The sequence below is a fragment of the Ambystoma mexicanum genome, chromosome 6p (genome assembly GCF_040938575.1).
Source record: "Ambystoma mexicanum isolate Mex_15411 chromosome 6p, UKY_AmexF1_1, whole genome shotgun sequence".
In the NCBI taxonomy this organism is placed as follows: domain Eukaryota; kingdom Metazoa; phylum Chordata; class Amphibia; order Caudata; family Ambystomatidae; genus Ambystoma; species Ambystoma mexicanum.
Window position 1 is genome coordinate 483522619 of NC_090935.1, and position 26345 is coordinate 483548963.

A 26345-nucleotide genomic window follows, 5' to 3' on the forward strand; every position below is an offset into this window, starting at 1 on the left:
CATTAGAATTTGTAGAATTTCATTTTAAGGCATACTAATAACAAGCATCATTGGGGGAGGGCAAAGTATGACCAAGCATTAAGGTTGTGAACCAATGACACGAAGATAAACAAGACATTATTCAGGTGACAAAGACTACGGCCTCGCATCGAGTTTTTGCAGTAAGCTATGAAACATGTCAAAATTATTTATAAACAGATTTGATGGCAAGTGCTGAAGAGTGTGCTGCCATGTACAAACCAGACGATTGATCTCCCCAGCCTCTCAACATATGCACACTAGCATGGAGTATTTCACTCAAGCAATCGGTTTTTATGTAAACGGGTCATGTGTAAACAGAACAATCAGAACTAATGGAGTCACTGTCATAGTAGAAGAGTGGCGAGTTTTTTTTAACTATAAAGCCAGTCAATAATGCAAGTTGTTGGGTCTCATATGACTTAGTCCTAAGTTACATGCAAGCATGCATAGGAATAGTACAGGATGGTCAAGGAGGCTCCTAAAACATGAACATTCGAGCAAGTATCCAGCTTTCCTCCCTAACCCTCCATCATTCAAATGCCTGCTGTGAGTGCTTCAGCTGATGGCCTATACTAGTAAGTACGGACTGTCTTCCGAGCAACCCAGTGGACGGCTGTTCACCAACATTCCAACGGATGTCCCAATTTGGTATTAAGCAACACAAGGTGCAGCCATTTCCACAAACTGGCGATTGAGGCAAGTTTGTGCTATAGCTCTATAACTCCTCTCCACATGGTTTCTGTGGCAGTCAATTAGGCATCTACGGCCTGCAATCAGCCTACTACTCCCAAAAAGTGGACCTATGACCTCAACATTTCAATATAGTGTAAAGCATTAGAATCAAGAATACTTACGTATTGTCGCCCGCGATTTTAGTACTCTGTAGCAGCAGTACAATGTCAAAAAGGCCATCACAAAGAGGATACAGATCCCAGTCGTGAATCCAGCCTGTTGGGATAGAGATGCACTTTCAATATTTACAATACATGGTCTACTGGTAACAGCGCATGTCAGTGAATGAATTTAAAATGTGGATTCCAATATAGCATTGCTTAGTGTTGGACGTTATCTCACCTGCTTTATACCCCAGGGGATACTTAGAATGGATGTACCCATCATTGTATTCCAAATCATAAAACTAAAAATAACACAAATGAATGATTAGAACAAGTAGTATGAATTAAAACTTTTAGCCCAGTGGCCGCTTGAGAAGGAAGTAGCATACTTACATTGTAACTATGCTCGAGTTTTTACCCGCGCCGTCCGCACAATCTGCAATCTTGTAGGCAGTCCCCAAAGGGCTGTATATATAAATTTCTTCTGGAGAGGGAATGACATGATCGGGAGCAATCTGACAGAAAGACAAAACAACCAGCATAAGCTCAACACTTTAAAATGATGATGGGCAGTAAGTGTGTGTGACTTGAGACCACATGCAGATATACAGTAAGTCAGTGAAGAAGTGGTTCCATATGTCCAGGCTGAATGGCTACTAACCATTCAAAGGACAATTATTAGTCGAGGCTCCACCCTTTCCTTATTCGAAAAAGCGGTTTTTGCTCGATGATGTGTAAATGCTGAAAACCACATATTTAAAATGGTAAAATACACACTACTACCTCTGCAAATACATACCCTTCTTTACCATTCAGATGCCTACAATGACCAGGCCTGTTTCAGACTACACTTCCAGAAGACAATTGTGGGCAGCGTTGGTCATCAGTGCAGAGAATTAACCATGAACATAGTTAATTGTCTGGCTAAACATCAGAGGTTAGATTTTATACAAAGATATCCAGCATATAGGTAGTCTGTGATGCATAATAAACATCTCTGGGGAGAACCCAACACAGAAGTACACGACAAGCATGACTCACCAGAACAATTGAAGTGAGTTTCAGCTCTTTACTTTAATAAAAATTATTGTCTGATAATAACTAAAGATATTTTGCACCAAACTAAATTAAAATTATAAAGACAGTCACTTGCCCAATATCAACTTCTGCCAAGAGACTAGCCGTTTGTATAATAATACACGCTATTACAAATTCAAAATCATGCCGTTTTTTTCAACCTCAAAATGAAGGACTGAGGCAGTTGAGTTTTGATTTGAAACTGCGATGTGCAGGTTTGCATCAAGTCAGAGACAAGTACTTAACCTGTGAGCCTTATTCGCACAGACCGTGACATTAACTACCCACCCTACCCCAAATGAAATCCATACAACAAATGCTCAACTAGAGTTGCTAAGGGATGGAGCAGAAAACTACAAGAGCTAAAGCCATTGGGAGGCACGCCTCACACATCAATTCATGGTACGAGTTTGTCGAGAAGCACAGATCCGTTTCTATGCACAGTATACTCTTATGTTAATAGGTTACTTATTGTAGTGCCTTCTGTGCCATTTACTCTTAAATGCAAGACATGTGCACTTGCAGTGTGTGGGCAGATTCCAGAGATGGAGAAAAAAGTAGAAGGATGGCATCAGTGACAACCAGTACAACTCATATGTACTGGCCAAAACACATGCCAGACTTTTAGATGGCCCCGCCAGGTGTGTATTCAAAGAAAACATATTGTGTGGCAACCCTGCGGAGCATATGTTGCTGTCTTGACTGAAGGTGTGGGAGTGGGCTTGCACACATTCTGGAGGGAGACCCTCTAAAAAAGGTAGGATTTAGAGATGGAAAAAGATGCTCAGCTGTGTTGTAAGCCTGTGCGCTGGAGAAGTCCATCTGGTGGTTTCGAACAGCCAGAAACAGGCGCCCTTTGATTGACCATGCAAAACCTCAGAGCCATTACAAGCTATAAAGAGTCTTTATCTCAAAGTCACTGAACCTAAAAATGAGGAATAGAAATCGAATATTCAAATCCAAAAGTACCTTGAGAATGACAAATCAGTGCTACTTTGCTTTTGCCAAGCACAAGGTGGGAAGGGACAGAAGCTCACTCGATAGACAAGATAGCTTAAGTTTGCTCCAACTTTATGCATGTTCAAATAGGGAGGTTGACTAACACAACTAGAATAATGTTCAAGGGTCAAGAAAGTCATCTATGAAGGAACAGTTACTCAAGAGTGTTAAAGATGCACCTATTGGGAAATCTGGGGCTTATTTTTCATAAGCGCCAACAAGAACAGAGCCTGCACTTAATGCTAGATTATGCAGATTAAAACAAGATCACAAACTGGTGGCCCTGTGGAGCAGCACTATCAAAAATGAGCGGGAGGGGACCAGGTATAATTAATTGCCCTGTAATGCAACACCTCTGTCGGTGTCCCATGGTGTGTGCAATCATAGTCCTGTGGTAGGACGCCCATACTTGAGTAAGGCCTGGCAGCATTACCCCATGGTGCAGCAGCGACTCAGTCGATTTGTGGCGCTCAATTGCTCTGAACAATTCTCCAATATTAAAGCCGTTTTCTCGTCTAGCTTTATTTGTTCTTATTCCGGCCCGTGAAAAGTGATTTTATGGTTTTGTCTATACAAATGAATTGTGGGGAAACGCTGATCTGCATTTTTTGATCTCGACAGACATTTTATATCAGTCTTTTCCTCAGACTTGGATTCTTTACATGCTTTCATATCGCTTACACTCGGGTGATCCGTTTTTTCTTTCACAGTATCGCTTTTGGCCTTTTCGCTTTCACTTTACCTATCATCCTTGAAAAAGACCCCTGTGGGTTGAAAAACGTGTTGGCTGTGGTGGGACATATGTACTAACTACAACTCGTTCATAAACATACCTCAGATTGGACATGGTTTGAACCATCAGTTATCTTGCTCTTTAAAAGTACAACTACATCAAAGCAGAGTAAGATGAAAAGCTTAACCTCAATCTAGCACGATACAGCCAAAGGAGCTTCTGTTTTCTGATTTCTTTTGGGGGGGACAGGGCACCGTCTCTCCCTTCTCTTTGGCTCACACAGCTAGAAGACCACTCAGCTACATTTAACACACTGGGTGCAGGTTGAGAGCTAATACTAGTGTCTCCCCCTGACCCACATAAAAAAAAACAACCACAGTGTGGAGTGAGATTTGAACAACCCAAGCTCGGATAAGAACTATTCTAAGTCAAGTTACCCAAGCGAGAGAAAACACCCAGGTTGGGTTGTACAACCTGAAACACCAGCAAAGGGAAATCGACCAGAGGAGAAGAGCAGATTATGATAATACGTGAAACTTGAATCAGGGGAGTACTTTCAAGTCCCAGCAATCCCACGCTATCAGACGCCAGGGACTGGTACAATGTTTATGGAAAAGTCGAGGGAAGAAAAGCCCTCGATTTACAGCAAATCAATCTGAGGTGGGAGAAGGTCAAAGACATTCTGGTGCCCGGTTGGTTGAACCGAGTAATGGTGTCAGGGACAACCTCTTGAGAAACAGATCTATAACTGGGTCGGAAACCAACCGCCATTCACAAGGGCAAGAGAACCCAACTTTGTTTAGGTTAGCTTCTTTTGTTGTCATGGTAGGGACAGAGATCAGGGTAGACTAGGCTTTCTGGACGACAGAGTTTATGTTGTATGACATCCTGACTGGCACCGTTCAGATTTCTCTACTTTCTTTAAAACACGGTCAAGAACCTATCGGGCCAGAGAGGTTTGTATTGAATAAAGAGACAATTTAACCAAAAACAACATCTTGTCCGTTTCTCCCGGTTCTGACTTACCACACCAGCCAAAATGTAATGTCTGGAATAAGGAGGTGGTATCCCACTAGAACTTTGGTTGACAAGGTTTGCTGCATTGATCCTTAAGGTTTGTGGATTGTGTTTGACATGCTTTCTCGCTCACTACAAACCAGAAACCCTTTGGTCTCCCCCACACAGAGACAGGCCTCTAGCCTAGATCGAAGCCTAAAAGACCCTCTTGAATTTCTTTTGAGAAAGGAATTAAATTGGTGTGCTTCTTGTATGCGATTATTATTGTTGAGAAAGATTTTTCTTTTGCTGCTTTCCTCCCATAGACTTCTATGGCACACCCTTTCTTTTAGCTGGTTTAGAATCCCGTGCTGACATTTTGGAAGTAAAGCCTTCTGCTTTACTTCAAGGACAGTTTTTCTGAAGACCAACTAAGGGCTTAGTAAAACCATTCAACTGAGACAGTACAAGGCTCCACTCTTAGTATAAGGCTGTAACACCTAAGTTCATGTTAGCGTAGACAGAGCAGCCAGGCTTATTTTAGGAAGGAGAGAGGGCTGTAGAACCAGTACAAAGCAATTGTATTTAGGTTTTTTGAGACACACACAGCACTTAACGCTGACATTGTTCTCTCTTTCTTTTAACAATGATAGGTCTTGTGACTGGCCCACACTTATAGTTTTGACGATAGGAATTCTAATTGAATCTCTCTCCTGAAGAAAGTTCTGTACACACAACACAAGAACTGAAACATGTCGAGACTTCACGACTCTGGAGAACATCAGAGTTTCTAAATTTAAATATGTGTAAAATTATTGCAAATTGTACAGAGATATTCACCACTGATTTTTGTACTTACCTGTTCTTACTTCTGTTCACCATTAGGCCTTTTTGTTTTCCTATTACATACAGTGTGAACATCATACCTTTGTTTGATTTGTTGTCACATGTTGGTTTATTTAATACTTGTTTTAATCTTGCTCTGATATATTAAAATTTAGTGTTTTACTGCTACCTCCAAGTGGCGTCCCTACTTTTGCATATGTAGCAATTTCCGCACTTGACCCCTCGAACATTGTTCTATTTTCCTTAATTTACTGTTTACACTATGTACTGTACAAATAAAGGGTTTATTTTATATACAAGCAGACCAAGAGTTTCCTGGGTAAGTATGATCATAGATCATATAAACCCATTATAAAAACACAACACTATGCTTTAAATACACAGAGGCACAGACCTTATTTAGAATACCCAACAGTATTTCTAGGGGGTGGGGGTAAGATCATAGAATACTTTGATTACTTTCAGTATTACAAGGGTAGTAGACCATGAAAGTTATGCAGTGACACTCAAGTAAATCACAAAGTCAACTTGCAAATATACTTTTCTGAATAGTGGGACACAGATTCAAGGAACAGTATACACCTCTACTACCTTTGTGATAAAACACAGTTATACTAGGTGAGTAAGACCTTTTTGGTGCAATATACAATTACAGCTGCTTTTCAGCTCAGTGGAACACAAGCTAAAATAGGCAAGAACTCTTTACACTAATGTTGGATGCCCCAGGCAGACCAAGGTCAGCTACACCTAAAGGAACACTTTTCTGGAATGGCACACAGCTATTCTGGGAAGAAGACCTAATGTTGTAATCTACTATTACAGTTGCTTTTTTAGATCAGCAGAACACAGATTGAGATAGGCAATAACTAACTTGTTTTAGGACGGCACACAGCTAACACAAGGTAAGCAAAACCTATATGCTTTTTAAAGGAGCTATCAGCAACTTAAGAGGCAAGTATAACTTTTTTTTTTTTTTTTTTAAACTTTATTTATTGGTGCACACAAGTCGATCACATACATTTCACCTTTCTAACGTAATTAAACTTCATTAATGATACACAATCAGGTATTTTCCGATTCTGATTCTTCCGCTATAGCCCTGTCCGCAAGGTACTGCTTGTACCGATCCCATATATTTCTGGGTCTGGCTGTGGGTAGTACAGAGTCTATATACATTTCTTCGGTGTCGTTGGTCCACAACATGTCTTTCTCCCAGTCTGCCTTAGTTGGGGGGGTTACACTTTTCCATTTCAACAATATTGCCCTTTTGGCAATTAGCAAGCTCAAATTTAATAGCTTACGCCACATCGGATTCATCTTCTCAACCACACCCAACAAACATAGCTTTGGCGTCCACAGGACAGGTAGATCCGCCATTACATCAAGCGTAGCACAGACCTCCCTCCAGTACTCTTTCAATTTTATACATTCCCAAAGCATGTGGTAGATATTTGCATCCTCAGCATGGCATCTCGGGCACAATCCCGAGGTGGAGGGGTAGATTCGCTGTAGCTTTGCAGGTGTGTAATGCAGCCTATGTATTATTTTATAGTGTATAAGCTTATATCTGGAGTTGCATGAAATACTTTTGGTAAGCATACATATTTGCTTCCATTCATGTTCCTCTATTTGTTGCCCCAAGTCTAGTTCCCAGTTGGGCCTTGCCTGGTGGTCCCCTTCTGGGCGTGTCTGGGTTATGATTTTATAGAGTGCAGCAGCTGTGACTTTTTGGGTCCCACTCGTGAACATATAGCCCAGCCCCATATTTATTTCTGGTTCCTTCGGAAGGGAGGGGTAAGCCCTTTGCATGGTGTCTTTAATTTGATGGTACTGCCATTTGTGTCTATTTGTGTTCCCCACTACTTCCTTTAGGTCGTCCCATGTTGCTAATAGCCCATCCCGGAACAGCTGGCCACACTGCGCAATCCCTCTGGAATTCCAGTGCGTAGCCACCTCCCCCCCGAGAGAGAATGGTGAACGCGGGTCCCCCCATATCGGCATACTCGGGTGATACAGCCTGCCTTTACCAAATATATCCGCTATCTTAGCCCATGCTGTGGTTGTCACCTTCGTGGGGTCTAATGAGTTATGGTGTTTAGGTGTCGGTTCCAGCATTTCATGCAGAGCCAGTATTGATTCTTTAGCTTGTTGGTCATGTGGCGGCGGCCCCGGGTCAATGAAGTTTGCAGCCCAGTGTGCTGCATAGTAGGCCTGCGCCGAGAGGTAATAAAGCTCCAGATCCGGAGCGGCTAGCCCCCCCCGTTGGTATGTGTTAGTTAATGTCTTCCAATTAATCCTTGGGTGCCCACCCCAGACGAACAATGTGCAGGCACTCTTCATCTTGGAAAACAGTGTGCGCCCCGGCCACACCGGGACTGTGTGAAACAGGTAGAAAAGTTTTGGCAGTATGATCATCTTTACAAGAGCTATTCTCCCCATTAGTGATATAGGAAGGGTGCTCCAGCGCTTCATTTTTGCACACAGGGAGTCAGACAATGCATTATAGTTTAGTGCCCGTGTGAGCTGGGCCGTCCTCGCTATGTATGCCCCCAGGTAGAGTATATGTGTGGGGCTCCACACGAGACCGGATAAGTCCCTGGGTTCCGTTGTATTCTTTGTGAGTGGGAATACCTCTGATTTATTAGGGTTGAGTCTCAATCCGGAATACCCGCCGAACTTATTCACCTCCGCCAGCACCTTGCCCAGTGTGTGGTCCGGGTTACTAAGATATAACAAAATATCATCCGCGTATAGAGTGATAATCTGCCTCCTGCCCTCCAACCATATTCCGAATGCGCTGTAGCGTGCCCTGAGAATGTCAGCCAGCGGTTCTATCACTAGGGCGAACAGCAGTGGCGATAGGGGGCAACCCTGTCGAGTGCCTCCCAACAGCTCCAGGACTTCCGTTAACGCGCCGTTGATTCTGATCCTGGCGTAAGGGTGGGCGTATAAAACTTGGATCCACCTTATGATATTGGGACCAAAGCCGTAGTTGCGTATTACCCCAAACAAAAAGGGCCAAAAAACCGTATCAAACGCTTTTTGCATATCCAATGAGACCGCTATTGCTTGGGTCTCCGGGGAAATTGTTGCTAGTATCTTGTGGCATCGTCTAATGTTGGTTGCTGTGGATCTGCCCATAATAAAACCTGCCTGATCGTCATGTACCATGTATGGCATTAACGATGATAATCTGGTTGCCAGCATTTTAGCGAAAATCTTCGCATCTGTGTTCATTAGCGACAGCGGCCTGTACGACCCACACTCCTCTGGCGGTTTCCCCTGTTTAAGCAGTAGCGTGATTACTGCTTCCCTTGTTGTTTTAGGGAGTTCTCCCTTATTCAGGGCCTCCGCCCACACAGTGTACAGCCTGGGCACAAGGAGATCGCTAAATTCTTTGTAGAATTCTGCTCCCAAACCGTCTGTGCCTGGGGCTTTCCCGTTGGGGAGCGCTTTTATCGCTTCGGCTATCTCTGCCTCCGTGATCGGGGTCTCGAGGGACTCCCTAGTGGCGTCAGCCAGGAGTGTTGTCGGTATTTGGGATAGGTAGGTGTCTATCTCCGCATCAGTACTGTCACATTGAGGGGAGTACAATTTCTTATAGAAATCGTAAAATACCTTTTTCACCTCAGTATCTTTAGTGGTCACTGTGCCATCCGGCAGCTGTACACACGATATCGTTGTCATGCCTCTCTCTCCCCTTACCATTTTCGCCAGCAGTCTCCCTGGTCTTTCTCCCTCCCCATATCGTCTTGCAGCCACTGGTCTGTCGAAATAGCGGATCTCCTGCTCCGCTGCTTCTATGTATTCATCCAGTCTAGTTTTAATGTAAGCGCTTATTTGCGCTGAAGGAGAGTGTGCATATTGTGTTTGTAAGGTAGCTATCTGTGTTTCTAGTCGTGACAGTCTGTCCCTAATGTCCCTCAGGACTCCGCATTCGACAGCTATAGAGCTGCCTCTGATGCAAACCTTGAATGCCTGCCATAGTGTTGCAGGACTAGACACCGTTCCCTCATTGATCTCAAAAAACTCCTGTATTTTACTAGCCATTGCGTTTCTATAGACGAGATCTCGGAGTGCCTGGGGCTTAAACCTCCATGGTGGCCTACTTGCCCTAATTCCGGGAATTTTAATTGTTAGCTGTATTGGGGAATGATCCGAGTACGTCCTGGGGAAGATATGTGTATCTGTAACCCAACCCAGCAACTCATTGTCAACCAGCCATAAGTCAATTCTTGAGTGCATGTCGTGGACAGAAGAGTAGAATGTGTATTCCCTTTTAGACGGATTGAGCGCTCTCCATGCATCTTTCAGGTTGAGGTCAGACATGTGAAGGTGTATTTTCTGTGCCGCCTTAGTGAGTGTCCTAGCCCTTATTGATGTGCGGTCCAGGTTCACATCAAGGATGGTGTTGAAATCCCCCCCGCAGATTAAATGGGCCGTCGGGTACTTTGCCAATTTCTCGAATATTCCAGCATAAAATTCTGGGTCATCTATGTTCGGCCCATACACATTAAGGAGGACTATTTCGCTGCCACTGAGGGTTCCATGTAGCAATATGTATCTGTCTTCAGGGTCTGTTTCTGAATGTGCACAGTGGAATTGAAGTGTTTTATGAACAAGGATCGCCACCCCCCTCGCCCTTCTCGAGTAGGTTGTAAAATATTGATGAGGCCCCCAACTCGGGATTAGATGTCCAGTTAAATGGGGCCCTAGGTGCGTTTCCTGAAGGAAAACTATTTTGGGGCCTAGCCTGTTTATGTATGCTATTATCTTTCTCTTCTTCACATGTATACCCAAACCACGTACATTCCAGCTCAATATTTTCAGGCCATCGGTGTCTGGTCTAGCCATTATCTAACCAGAGATTATGCCCGTTTCCTTGGATGTGTAACCTAACTGTGTATTTAATAGTTGTAGTGTCGAAGACTTGTGCACTTTTCATTTCAATCCCAACTTTTTCAGAACTAGTATCCCAAACCATTCGCCCATCTCCTCCCCCCTCCCTCATAGTTCCCCGAACTTTAACTATGCTTATTGATCCCACCCTTCCTCCTCCCAACATTTAACGTGCACTTGCTACAGGGGGGGCTGTAGCGACCACCATTGCCCGGAACTCTCATCGTCATATCTAATATGACTGGTTCTCAGTTGTTACTCTCATTCATGTCAGCACATGCGGGTGTAGCTAGCATATGTGATTGTTCAGTTTAGCTTTGAGTCTCCCACATGTGGGCCCCCCAATTGGGAGCCTCAGCTGTTTACAGTCCCTTTTGAATCTGCATCATAGTAGCATTTTGTCTCCCGTATGTTTCATGCGTCTTCCTCGCTTCTTGGCCTCACGACAGGACCAGGGATGTGTGTTTCAACGAAGTTTGCCGCCTCCTCGGGGAACGTAAAGAAGTATGTCTTGTTTTGATGCTGTATCTTGAGCCTCGCCGGATAGAGCATGGCGTATTTTACTTGACGTTCGCGTAGTAGCTTCTTTACACCCGTGAACAGTTTCCTTTCTTGCTGTACCGCCAGCGTGAAGTCTGGGAAAATGCGGATTATGTTGGCCTCCCACCTTAATTCCTGTTTCTCCCTGGCAGTCCTTAATATCAGATCCCTGTCTCTGTAATTGAGCAAGCGTGCAACAATGGGCCTGGGATATGCCCCAGGTTTCGGTTTGGGTGCCAGTGATCTGTGTGCCCTTTCCACGATGAACATTGCCGACCAGCCAGGATCCCCCAGTAGACTGCGGAGGAGGTCTTCCACCGCCTTTTCTATTGACCCCTTTAAAGCTTCTTCTGGAACCCCGACAATGCGGATATTGTTCCGTCGAGACCTGGCCTCCAAATCCTCACACTTGGATTTCACTGTTCCCAGATCGATCGCCATTGCAGAGACCGTGGTCTTCAAAGCCTCAAGTGCGTCCTCGGCCCCGGATATTCTTGTCTCCGCCTCTGTAATGCGTGCTGTTGTCTTGTCTAGCTTGGTTTTAATGGATGTAACATCAGCTGTTATCCCGTCCAATTTGACATTGAGCGCGAGAAACCCCTGTTGCATTGCCTGGAAGACCGCTTGCGGATCCATCATGGCTGGAGCCGCTGGTTGTTCACTTGGTGGCACTTCTTCAGACATCGAGGGTTGTGCTCCTCTGTCGAGTGCTTTCGTGAATCTTTCAATGGATCCCTTCACTTTCTTTTGACCAGAACGATTGGGCATTGTCTGTACGGGGTCCGCTCCACCCCTCCCCCTCTCAAGTCTCTGGAGATTGTCCAGTGTCCGCAGTCCGCTTATGTGTGTGGCTTGTGGCGTTTCCTCCAGGCTGTTATATACAACCGCCGTGGCCAGAGAGCACGTTCCAGTTCCTGCCACCCCCCTTATTGCCTTGTCCTCCGGTGCTGGCCGCCAACAGGGAGCATTCCCATCAGCTCCACACCTCCACTGGCCCCGAGCTCTACCGAACCCACACGGCAAGCTGGGGTGTGATGTCTGCAACAGCGGGGGGCCTGGGTGGATCACCGCAATGCCCCTCCAGTTCGGAGTAATAGGCTCTTATCCCGCACGAGGGTCTGCTGGCTGTAGCACCACTCCCCCACCACCAGTGACTTCCAGTGGGCCGCAAGCCCGCCGCCTCCGATGAACACCGCCTCTGTTTGTCACGGGCCACCACCCCCCTTCTGATGTGTCTTAGTGTCTGCGCCCTGCTATCAAGCCATGGGGTGTCCCTTGGGTCGCCGAGTGTCCACAGTTATGTAGGGGGCGCGGTATGGGGCACGCGCCTGGGCGCCTATATGCGTGGGCGGGATGGGAGATCACCCCGCCGGCCCCGTCACAGGTTTCCTCAGTGCTCCAGGTGTCCGTTAGCGCGGGGAGGCCCGATGTGGACCGTCCCAGCGCCCACGACCGGACTGCGGCCGCGTACCCCTGCCGGCCGCCGGGGAGCAGCAGTTCAGTCAGGCCCCCGCGCCCTCCTACCTTGCGGGCCGCGGGCCCTGTCTCCGGATGTCTTGTGCCCTGGCGGGGGCGGGAGGGGGGAAAGGCTGCAGGCACTCAACGGTCTCCAGAGCGCCCGCGTCCCCCGCCCGGCCTGCTGTGCCTTCTCTGCGTCCTCGGCCGCCCGTGCCGCCGTCACCGGGCTCCTCCCCTCCTTCAGCGGCGGTCCAAGCCGTATGATCTATTACACGGCGCGACTCCGCCAGTTAAGCGAGTTTCTACACGGGACTTTGCTTGCCGCTAGATGAGGTGTTGCTCCATGGATTGTTCGCGTATTTCAAGCGAACCGAGTCGATTTTTTAATGTTATTGGCTCCCAGGCCTTGGTCGTCGCAGGAGCTCACACGAGTGCGACCATTCCGTCTCGTGCGCAACAGCGCCCCCCGAGGCAAGTATAACTTAAGGCAGACATATTCTCAACAGGATAACAGCAAGTCAGGGGAAGCAAGACCCAGTTGGGGACACTCATACCTTTAGCCTAACAGGAATAGTAAAGTGAAGCTAACAGCATTACTTTTGGGGAAATGGCACAACCAATTCACAGGTGAGTAACTTAACCTTATATATACACTTTTCAGAATAGTGCAACACACATTCAAGGTAAGAACTTTTGTAACTGATGCACTCTCAGAATTACAGTTACCAATCAACTTCTTTTACAAGTAAGTAACTTTTGTACACTTGTAATTCTTTTCAAGGCAAAAACCTTTTCTTATCCAGTCCTTCCCTTATTCCGTAGCATGAGTTCACTCAGAGGCAGTAGAGGGACCCTAGTGGTCTAGGTGCCAGCTAGCGGTAGGGTGATAAAGGGTTCAGCTGCTGACAAAGTCAGAGTTCCAAAGGAAGACTGTTCAAACAAGAATTTCACTTTAAAGTTAGTTGAGGGTCCAGGGACTTCAGTGAAGACACCCTAGGAGTATACCGCAGTGGGCCTGGGTGAACTGGACGAGTGGCCTCCCAATCACAGAAAACATCCCAAAGCTATACAGAAATCACAAAGGCTTGAGGTAGGTAAAATACCCCAGCCAACACAGTACCTCAGCATAGCAGAAGAGTTGCAGCAGGAAGACTTCAGGATCTGCAGCCAAAAAACCCGGTCGATGGATTCCTTTGTCAAGAAAAACGGAAGCTCGGCCTTTGGGAGGACTTTGCAGCTGGGATCACAGGAGAAGGCAAGAGTTTCCTCACGGCTGGATTCGTCTGTGGATTTGGCGCCTTTCCAGGAGCACAGAAGATGACAGAATATTGCTGGTCGGATTCTCGTTGTTTGCAAGGTCCAGCACTCTGTTGAGGGGGCTTTTCGGACCTGACTCGTGCCCCTGGAGTTCCAGCAGGATGCCCAGAAAGTTTCCGCGAGATTCGAAAGACTGTACACCGCACAATGGCTCGAGGTTCCAGGGTATTGCAGCACGCAAGGTCGCAGCACAACATGGGATGGCTCAAAATGCAGGTCTTCTTGAGTCTGGCAGGTCCCACCAGGCTTTAGGTCAGAAGAAAGGGGGATAGCAGGCTTCAGCTACACAGCAGGCTCCCAGGTCGCTGGAAATCGTCTGAGCTGTGGTTTCTTCGTCTTCGGTTTTGGTTCCAGTGGTCGACTACCTCTTCAGCTTCCATGATCTGACTTTTATGCAGGAATCCATCCAACCAAACAGCCATTCAACATTCAAACTTGGGGGGGTTTAGCAGACCTTTCAGGACAAAAGTAAACAGTGTCCACTGTCTGTGTAACACTTGTGCCCCCTGCACACTCAATGTGTTTGTCAAAACAAACAACATTCAAGGTTTCTGAGGAGATCAATTTTGCAAAACAAATTTAAGTAAAGAAATTTAAGAGAATGAAGTTCACACCAAAGTAACTCATACATGAGAATGATCACAGGACATTTTTGAGTGTTTTAATACATACAAAATATACTGAATTGTATACACTATACAAATCATACTGCACAATACAAATATATTCATTCATTTGTTTAGTCAATGTCTAAAATCATGAGCTATATGCGTTTCGGCACTTGAATCTTTGTCAGGAGCAATATTTCATGTGCTTTTGATTTTTCACTGTTCATTTAGTGTTAATCTGTACATCAAAGTGGGAAGAAAACAATACACTAAATGCTTATTAGCCAATTTCAAAATAATATTGCTGATCCTTATTCTATAATACATGATACACTTTTGTAGTACCTCTCCTGTGTACATCCTGGACAATCACCTGTTTGAGATAGCTGGCATCTCATGGTCGTGTGTTAAGGGCAGTGGCTTGCTGCTTGTTGTTTCCTAGTGGGTTGAAACCAAGGGCAAAAGTGTAAAAATCAATATTCTATTCAAGCATTTGAAGAAGGCTGATGGAAATGAATAGAGGGAACTAGATCCCTACCTGCGAGTCCCCGGCGATGCTCTAGTTAGTATGAAGTCTGATGGCGGTATCCCTCAGAAATCAGCATCATCTTAGCTAGGAAGAGTGCTGTAGCTGTAATAGTTTGTGTTGATCAGGTGTGCCATCCTGCAGCTGCTCTCTGAATTTCTGGTTAAAAGGGTGGTGTTTACGGTGGTGAACTATATTACTTACTCGGATGGTGTTCCACTTTCGAGATTTCTCACTCACCTTATGTGCAACATGCTTGTGGGAGCTGCTTCCCTTTGTCGATTGGTTCAAGTCGAGGCTGCTGCTTAAATGCCAAATCCGTACATGTCCGTCCACGCAGTGCTGTCACATGTAAACAAATGACATCACAGCACGGTGACACCGTGGGACCGGAGCAAACCGGCAACGTGCATCATATATAGTACGCTTGAATAAGAGCAGTACCTGATGGATTGTGGTGACCTAGTGGGAATGTGTTCGATGAAAGAGACCTCAAGTCGATACATTACTGTAACAAATGATGAATGAGTGGGTATGTGATGGTGCAAGAGCCACACAGGCTCACATTGTAATTGTATTTAGCTGATATGGTGCGTGTCAGTTACAATTAATGCAACACTATACATTAAATATCCTCAAGTAACTATTTCTAACTAGCCATTTGACAGAATCAGTATTAGTTCTTAATGACTCCTGTTAGGCAAGGTTTGTATGCAGTACCCTCTGGGAATACTACAAACAACTATGACTACAGGTATAGGCAACCCAAACTTTGGTATAAGCTTGTACAACACAGTTTTGGTAGCATGTTGAGCAGCCAGGCTTATCTCAAGAGGGGAAATGTGAGCTGTAGTGGAGTTACACAAAGATTCACAGTTACAGGTATTCAAATAAACTCTTACACTCAAGGTTTCTTGCATAAACAATTTAATAATGTATTTATCAGTCAGTTATAAAGCCTTCTTTCGAAGGGAGCAATAGAGTAGTAACACACAAATACACTTCAATACTGTACACTCTGGGTTTCTGGATAAGACAAGGCCCTTTTGGGATGGCCCACAGACACAACCTACACCCACAGGTGACTTCAGTATCAAGGGTGCTGGGGACATTAATACCGTACTGTTGGCATTCGGAATACTCTTTAATAAGTAACTAAAAGGCAAAGGTTATTAGAACACAGGAATTTACAAATTTTGATAAACAGGGCAAATACTTTCAGATAGCACTTAGAAGAGTCATTGAATTCAATAGGCTAAGCCAAAGTCAATAGGCCAAGCCAAAGTCAATAGGCCAAAGTCTTTGTATAGGATGCAGCACTTCAGGTAAGTAAATGAAAAAGTATTTGCACAAGTTCTTAGGAGTCTTTGGTAAAAAGAAGAATCAAATGTAGGGCCACAAGCTGATTAGACTTGTGAGTTGCAGAAGTTACAACACTTCCACAGTAAGAGGTAAATTCTCTTACGCTAGTTTTATAGTACCTTAGTAAAGAAAAAGATACAGCAGATGACTTCTGTTCCTGTACAGCTCTGCAGATCTCACTGTTCCCGGGCCTCAGTCGTGGGGACAAGAGGGAGGACGTCGGGGGACTCCTGCACTGTATTGGCACCGTCAAAGCTGGCAACTGGCAAACTTTACTTTCAGTGGCTGTTTCGCGTTTCAGCTCCTTGCGGTACAGCAAATAGCAATAAGCGCGGTTCCTGGCTGTCAAGGTGGACTTTCTTCACATCTGAGGTCCTGCACTCAACTGAGGGGGGTCAGGCTTGGTCTGTCCTGCTTCATGGGAGTCCAGATGATATTCCAAAAGCTTTTGTCCAGCTTACAAGCAACGCACACAATGTGGTGTCCCTCTCCCTGGCTCTAGGGTTTCCTGCAGAAACTCTGAGGAAATGCAACCAGCTCCGAGATGGGTGTCTAGGTGGCTTACTTGGGAGTTGATTGGTCCCACCAACTCAAAAGGGAGAAGTCGTCCTTGCAGGGGCTTCTCTGTCGATGCGAACTTGGCGATTCGGACCAGCAGCAGGGCTTCACCAGGCAAACCAATGGTCCAGGAGTTGCAGCAGCTGTCCTCTTAAAGCTCTTATTCGGTTCCTTCGTCCAGTGGTCAACTCTGCCTTCCAAGCCAAGAGACTCGCCTTTTATTCAGTTCTCTCCCATTCATTCCAGCCTAGCTGCTACTCACCCAGCAGGGTGGCTGTCCTTGCCAGACAGTTAGCCAGCCATTCGTCACAGAGTGCATTTGGGTCTCCTAGAAGACTAAGCACAGGTAGTTTTGGGCACCTTCCTCACTGCCTACCCCAGACACTCTGGAGCCAGAGGCGGGTTTCACTCCTGAAGCCCGCCAAAGGCGAATAAACAAAGAGACCAAACTTGGTTTGGCGCGCAGAGGAAAACTCGAGATGGACCTTTCCACAAAGAAATGGTGAAAAAAGAAGAACAGGGACCATTTTAACAAAGGAGGCTCAGCGCCATTTTGAAAAACATGGCTCCCACGATTTAACATTACCGGAGCTGCAAACAGTTCACGGTCGGGGTAAATCATTGTAGTTCATTGCAAAATCACTGCGACCAGCCATTCTGAGAGGAAAGGGTAACATGTGAATGCTGCATGAGTAAGTAGACAGAGGATACTAAGCAACCCCTCCAGCACTCTATTGTAAGATAGAGCGTGCTGGGTCTAGAATTTTACAGGACTAAGCGAAATCAATTTCACTCCACTGCTCTGGGAAACAGTAGTTTATCCCAGAGATGGTATTTACCTTGGGAAATCTTAAAGATTTCCCTGTGTCACTGCACTAAAGGTGCTTTGTACCACAATTGTAAAAGATACCTATGGAGTTTGTTAGACACCATAACCAAAAAGAAAAAAACACAGAAAACAAATTGAATTCAAAAGTTCAAAGTCCCAAAGTTTAGCAAAAGAGCTGGAGGGCTCTAAGGTGGGAGGAATTGGCACATTTTTGAGAATTCTCCCTAACAACTCCTCCATAGAATATGGAGTCTGTTATTGACGATGCATAAGGGATGTTACAATATAGTGTAGACCATCTACAAAAGGTCTAGTGCAAAACAAGGTCAGTTAGTACAACAATATAAGGCACCATCATGGGAGTGATCCGCCCCATCAGGGGATTTTGACTTATGAGGAAAGCCTTTTAAAAAGGCACCTAGATGAAAGTCTTCATTCATTCCTTATGGGTTAAGCTTGTTGATCCAATAAAGTTCCCTTTGATCGAGTCTCTTGGAGTGGTCACCCACCTCCTCTTAGTGTTTTGTGTACAATCTCAAGTATTGAATCTGAGTTGTGCCACTGTATGTCTCTTCTCTGAGAAAGGTCTGGCCACGGGTGAACGGGCATTGTTGGTGCTGATGTTGCTTTTATGCTCATTACAGAGATCTTTCATTTTCCTCATTGTTTGTCCCATATAAAATATACCACAGGGACAACTCAATTCATAGATGACCGACATGGTGTACAAGTTGCTAAGTGTCTTAAAATGATTTTTGCCCCAGTGCGGGGATGTCCAACATAACTGCCTTTCATTAGGTTATTGCAGTTGTTACAGTTTAAGGCCGCAAAATTGCCTATTTTTTTCATTTGCAGTGTCGTCTGCTTAGTCCTGCTAACTCAGTTTACAATAGTTGATCCCTCAGGTTCTTGCCTATCTTATAAGCAATAAGCAGAGGTTGAGGAAATCATTTCTGAAGTTGAGGGTCCAACTGGATTAGCCTCCAATTCTTCTTGATCAATCTGGTGATCTGATGGCTCGTACTGGAGTATTTTAATGTGTATAGAAAAGGAATTTCTTGCTTCTTAGGCTTGCTCCTTAATAGGTCATCCCGAGTGGTCAAATTGGCTCCGCCTTTAGCTGCTTCAATTATCCGTTCAGGATAGCCCCTCTCTGTGTACTTGGAAGTCATCTTGCCAATTTCTACTGCTAGCATACATTTTTCTGAAAGAATGCGTTTTGCCAAAGTAATTGGCTATACAGGAGATTATTCTTGGGATGTTTAGGGTGCCGACTTAGGTAATGCAGACTGTTGTTGACATCTGTTGGTTTGTGAAACAAACTGGTAGTTACCCTTACATCTCTAAGTTCTAATTCCACATCCAGGTAGTTCATTTTGGGGATTCCTACGTCCATGGTAAATTTGATGCGATCATCCACAGAGTTCAAATATGATAAGAACTCCTTAAATTCATTGCTGTCTCCTCTCCAGGTGATGAAAACATTGATGTATCTTTTCCAGTTTCTGGCCGCAGTGAGGGTTATTCAGTATAGATTGAGTCTAAGACTATCCTCACCGAGAGACTGTGGGCCTCATTACAAGTCAGCCGGTCCGGAAACAACGGTGGCAGTCCTGCAGGTGGGGTTGTCACTCCCGCCAGGTCTGACCTGGCGGGAGTAACACCACCCACCTGCAGGCGGACATGGAAACACGGGCTCTGTCATAGACGGAACCAGTGTTCCCATGGTCCCCATCCCCATGGAGTCCTATGCGACTTCATGGGAATGGAGATTTACAGAATTCCGCCTCCGGAATTACCGGGTCAACAGGGTTGAAATGCCCTGGTGATTCTGGCAATCAGAGAGGCGGAATGGTATTACGGGTCTGGCGGCAGCCTGCTGGTTTTTCCGGCACGGCTACCGCCAGACTTGTAATGAGGCCCTAAGTCTCCCTTATGTGAATTTTTGTATTGTTACAACTGCACACATCACCTTAGAGTGAAGTGCAGTTAGGTTACTTTGTATCCTTATGTCTTTATATAATATTTTATTTTCGGTTACATTGACAATCTGTCTAAGACACGCTGGTGGCAGCAGTTCTATTTTTTTTACTTCTGTGACATTTCAAAAGGTGCACTTTTGCATTTAGCATGCATGGCTGCTAAAGGTGCCTAGCATCCTAATATGGCCGTGCCACAAGCTTTTTCAACTGGTTTCTGGCGTACTTCCTAGCTTCTCAGGTCAGAAACGGTCTTATATGGAAATCCATTCCCAGGGAAAGCTCTCGCTTTCGCGGGCTACGGGAGTAGTTCCTGCATATGGCCAGAGGGAGGGGCTGGGACTGTCCAGTTCCAATCCACATCCCTTGTACCTGGATGTCTGTTGCTGAGCAGCTGTGTCCAGTGACTATCCATGATTGGACAGCCACAGACTGTTTGAATGGTGCAGATACTTCCCATTGGTGGCCTTGGGCATGCTCCCAGCACAAACCTTGGATAAAAGGAGGGCATCTACAGATATTCAACAAATCATCATTAGAGCCAAGACACTCATGATGAAGAGTAGCCCACTGACCACCCAAAGACCATCTCTGCAGCTGATCAGCATCGACCCTCGTGCTGTCCTGGTGAAGCCCTGCTCCTCTGCCAGATATCAAGAAGACCTGTGTCAGTGCTACGACCCCTAAACTGTAGTAAAAAAACAGTTTTGACCCCTGCTTCAGAATCTGCGGAAGTGTCCTTGGACCCACCAGTGGATTGACCAGCTCTGACCTGGGCTACCCCGCTGCAGCCAATGCCGCTCCTGCATTTTCTGCCTTCTTGCATGAACAGGCTCTGCTGAACCTGCTCCTGTATTCATCCCCTGAAGATTGCCTGTCGCCGCCTGGCCATGGTGACTCCTATTGCAATATTCCTTCAATCCTGTGAGGTGTCCTAAGGTGGTATGACCCGCTGAAGTGTTTATCTTTCCTCGTTTGAGTGCTCTACTGGAAGCTACAAATACCCCTGTTATTTTAGGAAAAGATTCCTGTGCACCACGACTGACCACAACTAAATCCTGACGCCAAAAGACCTTTGTTCCCACAACACGTGGGCCTTCATAGATCTGACCAAGCTCAGAAGACTGTGTCCCCAACAGATTATGGAACACCAGCAGTGGTCTCTGGAAGAATAGGCGTCAAGGGTGTAAGTTAACACAACGGTTTCTCCCTCTACCCCTTTCCTCCATAGGGTTACATGAGCGCAAAGTCCTGTCCCTAAATCTCTTTCCCGAATTAGGTAGATGGAGACCTGGTCAATGATCCCTTTCTAGGGCTATCCTAAGGACTGTGATTGAGTGATTCTACTCTACTGAACGTTTAACTAAATTGGCTATTAATCATAACCACTGGCACTACAAAAGAACAAGTTACTCTCTTACCTGGTAACGTTCTTTCGATGGGATGGTCCGACGACGTATTCAATATCTATGACAGTAATCACCACAGCTGTGCTGCTTTGGAAAATCTTTCGGCGTCTGCGTCCTGCATCGATGACGTCGATACGCCGCCCTCGAGGACCTCCTCCGACGTCACTGGATGCTATAAGTAGGAAGCACAACGCCCGTAGCCTCAGTTGTAGTTTTTTCCCAGAACGTGTGACACCAGTCTTCTGCCAGTCTGACCACACAAAGCGGAAACGTAAGCTGCAATCGCATAAGAAATTCTGTAGAGGGGAAGGCAGGGAGGGAGCGATATGGAATACGTCGTCGGACCATCCCATCGAAAGAACGTTACCAGGTAAGAGAGTAACTTGTTTTTCGAGGGGATTGGGTCCTCCGACGTATTCCATATCTATGACAGACTCCCAAAGCAGTACCAATGCAAGGAGCTGGGAAAAGAATTTAGAAAACAGAAATTTAGAATGCCCAATCAAATTGTGGAGTAATGGACCGCCTTGCCAAAGGCCAGATCTTGCCCCCGGATGGAATTGAGGGAGTAGTGACATACAAAAGTATGTACCGAAGCCCAGGTGGCTGCATCGCAGATGTTACGAATAGGAACACCCCTCTGTAGGGCAGTAGAGGCAGCCATACCTCTGGTAGAATGGGCCCGTAAACCGACCGGTGGGTCCTTACCCGCCAAGTGGTAACACTCAGTGCTAGCCAAAATAATCCAGCGAGACAAAGTCTGTTTCGTCACAGCTTGTCCCAAACGCTTTCCAGCATAACCAATGAAGAGTTGATCGTCCACTCTGACCCGGGACATGCATGCAACATAAAAGCTTTAACGCTCTCCTAGGATCAAGCCTATGGAGCCTCTCCTCTTCCTTACCAGGATGTGGAGGAGGATAAAACGCCGGAAGAACAACCTTCTGGCCTAAATGAATTTCCGACACCACCTTCGGAAGAAAGGAAGGACGAACTCTAAGGACAACCCTGTCCTTATGAAACACAGTGAAGGGTGGCTTAACTGAAAGTGCCTGTAACTCATTCACTCTGCGAGCGGAAGTGACCGCACCCAAAAACACAGTTTTAAGAGTTAACAGTCTCAAAGGGCATGAATGCAAAGGCTCAAACGGAGCACCCATCAGAAACTTGAGAACAAGGTTCAAATCCCAACCGGGCACCTGGAAAGAGTGAGCCCTTTCAGAAACTGAGAAATTAAAGAAATTTAAAAATAGGAACACTCTTCAGACGAGCGCTTAAATATGGACAGCGCCGCCAGGTAACCTTTAACGGTACCCACTTGCAAGTCCCTGTGGGCCAAAGAAAGCAAAAAAGACAGAACCATGGGAATGTCACATGCAAAAGGATCCACATTCTCAACCCTGCACCAGTCACAGAACTTACGCCAACGGCAAAGGTACAGGGACTTTGTTGCTGGCCGTCTGGTCGAGAGCAACACCTCCATCACGTCTTCAGGGAGGTCCCAATCCTTATACCTCAACCTTTCAGAAGCCAAGCGTGAAGGTTGAGGGATCTGACTTCTGGATGGAGAACCTGACCCCCCCTCCCGTGAAAGCAGATCATCTCGGTAGGGAAGACGACGTGCAGGGCAGGTGGACAAGTCGAGAAGGTCCGGGTACAACGTCCTCCGGGCCCACGCCGGAGCAATGAGGATCATCTGGGAACCGAACCTCCGTAACTTCCGCAGTACTTGCGGGATGACGGGGACTGGAGGAAACGCGTACAGCAGTGGGAATGATCACTCCACCACAAACGCGTCTCCTAAGGCTCCTTTTGGAGGAAATTCCCGCGAGCAGAGCCTCTCGCACTTCCGGTTGGCACTGGAGGCGAAGAGATCCACTTGAGGGGTCCCCCAAAGGGCAAAGATCTCCAGGAGAATCTCCTGAGCCAACTCCCACTCGTGAGAGATCGCGCTCTGCCTGCTCAGAGCGTCCGCCGTCTCGTTTTCGTCTCCGGCCAGATAAACTGCCGAGATCGAAACTTCCTGCTGGATTGCCCAGAACCAGAGCTGCATCGCCTCCCTGCACAGAGGAAGTGACCCTGCCCCCCCTTTTTGTTGCGGTAGTGCATGGCCACCGTGTTGTCCGTCAGGATCAGGACATTCTTCCCTCGCACAGTGTGCAGAAAAGCCTTCAGGGCTAGCCTGACGGCCCTCAGCTCCAACAGATTGATATGGAGTCTGGACTCCGACGGAGACCAACGACCGCTGACTGTCAACTCGTTGTCATGAGCTCCCCATCCCGTGAGGGATGCGTCCGTCACGATCAACACCTCCGGCCAGGGTAGCCAAAATGGAGCCCCCTTCATCAGATTGTCTTTGACGGCCCACCACAGGAGGTCCTGGGCGACCGAGGACGGCACCTGAACAGGGTCCGACATCCTGCCGGAGGACTGAGACCACTGGAGCTTGAGTGCCCATTGCAAAGATCTCATCCGCAACCTGTCCTCTGGCACCAGAAGAATGCAGGATGCCATGAGGCCAAGCAATCTCAAGAACTCGAACGCTGGGAGACTCTGGGCAAGCTGAAACTCATGCACCATCAGCTGAATGTGATGAGCCCTCACCTGGGGATGAAAACACTGCCCCAGGGACGTGTCGAGCACTGCTCCGATGTACTGAAGCCTCTGAGTTGGTGTCAAATGGGACTTCTTTAAGTTGAGGGAGAAACCCAGCTTGTGGAGGGAGTGGCAGGTGATGGACAGATGATCCAGGACTTGCTCGGGAGAGCGCGCCCTGATCAACCAATCATCCAGGTAGGGGTAGACGTGAATCCCCCCATTTCCTGAGATGCGCTGCTACTACTACCATTAGCTTGGTGACAACCCTCGTGGCGGAGGTCAAGCTGAACGGCAGGACCCGAAACTGAAAGTGTGAATCTCTAACCACGAACCTCAGGTACTTCTTGTGCTTTGGATGTATCCGCACATGAAAATAAGTGTCCTTGATGTCGAGAGACACCAACCAGTCCTGAAGTTGAAGGACCTGGAGGACGTAAGAGAGTAACAATCTTGAACTTGTCCTTCCTGAGGAGTTTGTTCAAACCGCGCAAGTACATGATGGGTCTCAATCCCCCGTCTTTCTTGGAAATCAAAAAATAAGGGGAATACCATCCCTTGTTCCTCTCTGCTAGAGGCACCAGTTCTATGGCGCCTTTCTCCAGCAGGGATTGAATTTCCTGCGCAAGGAGCGGATCCGGACTCTTCAAAGAGAGATTCCCCGGTGGATTGTCTTGAGGCCTCTGCCGGAAAGGAAGACAGTAGCCGTGGGTTATGATCTCCAGAACCCACACATCTGAAGTAATGGCCCGCCACTCTGCAAGATGCTGCGCCAGCCTTCCCCCAACCGGCGAACCATGGGACATGGCCTCATGACTGAGCTGAAGCGGCTGCGGCGTTGCCTGAGGGCAAAGAGGCAACAGCCTGAGCGGCCTTGGCACCTAGAGTACCTTGGTTTCCACCTCTGGCACTCCCACAGTGGGCCCTTTGACTAGCAGCTCGTTTCGCTTTACCAAAGGATGAATAATAATGAAAAGGAACATCCCCTCCATTGCTGTCCCCTAGGACGAAATGGCGGAGGTTGGCGTACCGCAACGCTCCCAACGACTGCGCTGCAGCTTTTGAGGTCTGCAACCTCTCAAGGCTCTTGTCAGCCTTGCTGCCAAAAAGATGGACACCATCTAAGGGCATGTTGAGGAGCCGGGCCGGGCTTGCACATCAGGAGCAAACCCCGACTTCCGCAACCACGCAAACCTGCGTTTTACGGTGCTCGCTGCCAAGGACCGGCTGACGCAATCTGCCATGTCCAACTCGACTGAAAGGCCTCTCACATGGCATCCTTGCCATCGTGGACCATAGCAAGAAAACCATCACGGTCGACCCCTTTGGGAATATGTTCAGCCGCTACGGCAATACAGTTCCCCAGAGTGTGCGTGAAACGAGACAAGGCACATACGGAGTTGGCTGCCTGAAGCGCCATACCCCCTGAAGAAAACACTTTCTTCGCCCAGCCCTCAAAACGCTTGTCATCCCTATCAGGAAGGATGGTAGGAGACAACGCCTGCTTAGCTGGGGCCATAGCCACCTGCACCACCAAACTCTCCGGAGTGGGGTGCGTGGACAAGTAGCAAGGGTCACTACTGGCTGGGTGATATTTTCACGGCAAAGACTTGCCCACCGCCGGGAGACTCTCCGGAGCAGTCCAAGCTGCTGCCACCCTTCTTTACAGAGCCATATGGAATGGCAGTACCGGGTCAGTGGGTGGACCATGATCGAGGATATCCGTAAGGTCATCCTGCACAAAATCAACTGGGAGCGCCGACCACCCCAAGTAGTCGGTGACCCTCGACATAAGGTGCCGGTACAATTACTCAGAATGGGTGCCAGGCTCAGGCCTACAGAACTCCACCTCCGGAGAGGTGTCCAGACCACTGGCGTCATGCAGTGACTGATGCAAGTCCTCAATCTGGCTATGACCAGAAAGAATCTCATCTGGTACCGTGTCCGGAACCAACCCATCATCAGAACCCTCATCCAACTCGGAAATATAATCCATAGGCCGGAAAGTGGGCATTGAATAGGGGAGAAAGACATATTTAGCCTTGGCCAGAGCCTTTCCAGGGGGTTCCCCCATGCCACGGGGTACCTCCGACACCACAGCCTAGAAAGGCGTTGAGGGCGTCAAGCGAAATGGCATCGACAACATCAACGGCTTCGACACAGGCCTCGAGGGCGGAGCCCCAAGCGTGTCCTTCGACAGCCTGGGCGCCGATGGCATCGACGACTTCCTCAGAGGCAGAGCCTCGAGAGAGTCCGTCGACGATCTCAGCGCCACCGGCGTCGACGTCTTCTTCGAAGACTTCACAGGAGCGTGTCGAGGACCGGGACCTGGAACGGGCATGACTGGAACGATTCCCCTTGTCCGAGCGGACCTCTCCCACGAATCATGCCGACCACCCGAGCCCGAAGGCGTACGAGCGGTGTCGCCAGTACGGTCACAACCGACCCCTCTCGGAGGCACGGACGGACCGGAGCCCTGCGATTCAAGAATCGCCAACATGTCTTCCCGAAGGAAGCCCACTCCACCGACGGGCAGAGTCCTCGGAAGAGGACGGGCAAGGCGACCGAAGACGGTGCTTCCGGGAGTGCCTCGAAGAGGCAGAGGAGTGGCGGGGCCCACTCTGGGACCGAGACCCACTAGACTTACGACTAAGATGCGGAGAGTCGCCCCTCGAATCGTCCGTCGAAAGCCCAGTGGACCTCGCCTTCTGGGGCTTGGACACCTTACTGACCGACAGCTTCTTCTTACGTTCCCGC

The 26345-nt window shown here is 47.3% G+C and overlaps 1 protein-coding gene across 3 annotated transcripts in view; it reads right to left on the reverse strand.

Annotated features, from left to right (window-relative positions):
- Positions 1 to 26345, reverse strand: part of SLC38A9 (solute carrier family 38 member 9) — a 1177634-nt gene that overhangs the window by 790610 nt on the left and 360679 nt on the right. For all 3 annotated transcript variants that reach the window (XM_069627285.1, XM_069627284.1, XM_069627286.1), the window contains 3 exons: positions 1251 to 1372; positions 1096 to 1159; positions 876 to 969 (listed from right to left, as the gene is read on the reverse strand). In XM_069627285.1, the coding sequence (XP_069483386.1) occupies positions 876 to 969; positions 1096 to 1159; positions 1251 to 1372 (280 nt within the window). The remainder of the gene's footprint in view (positions 1 to 875; positions 970 to 1095; positions 1160 to 1250; positions 1373 to 26345) is intronic.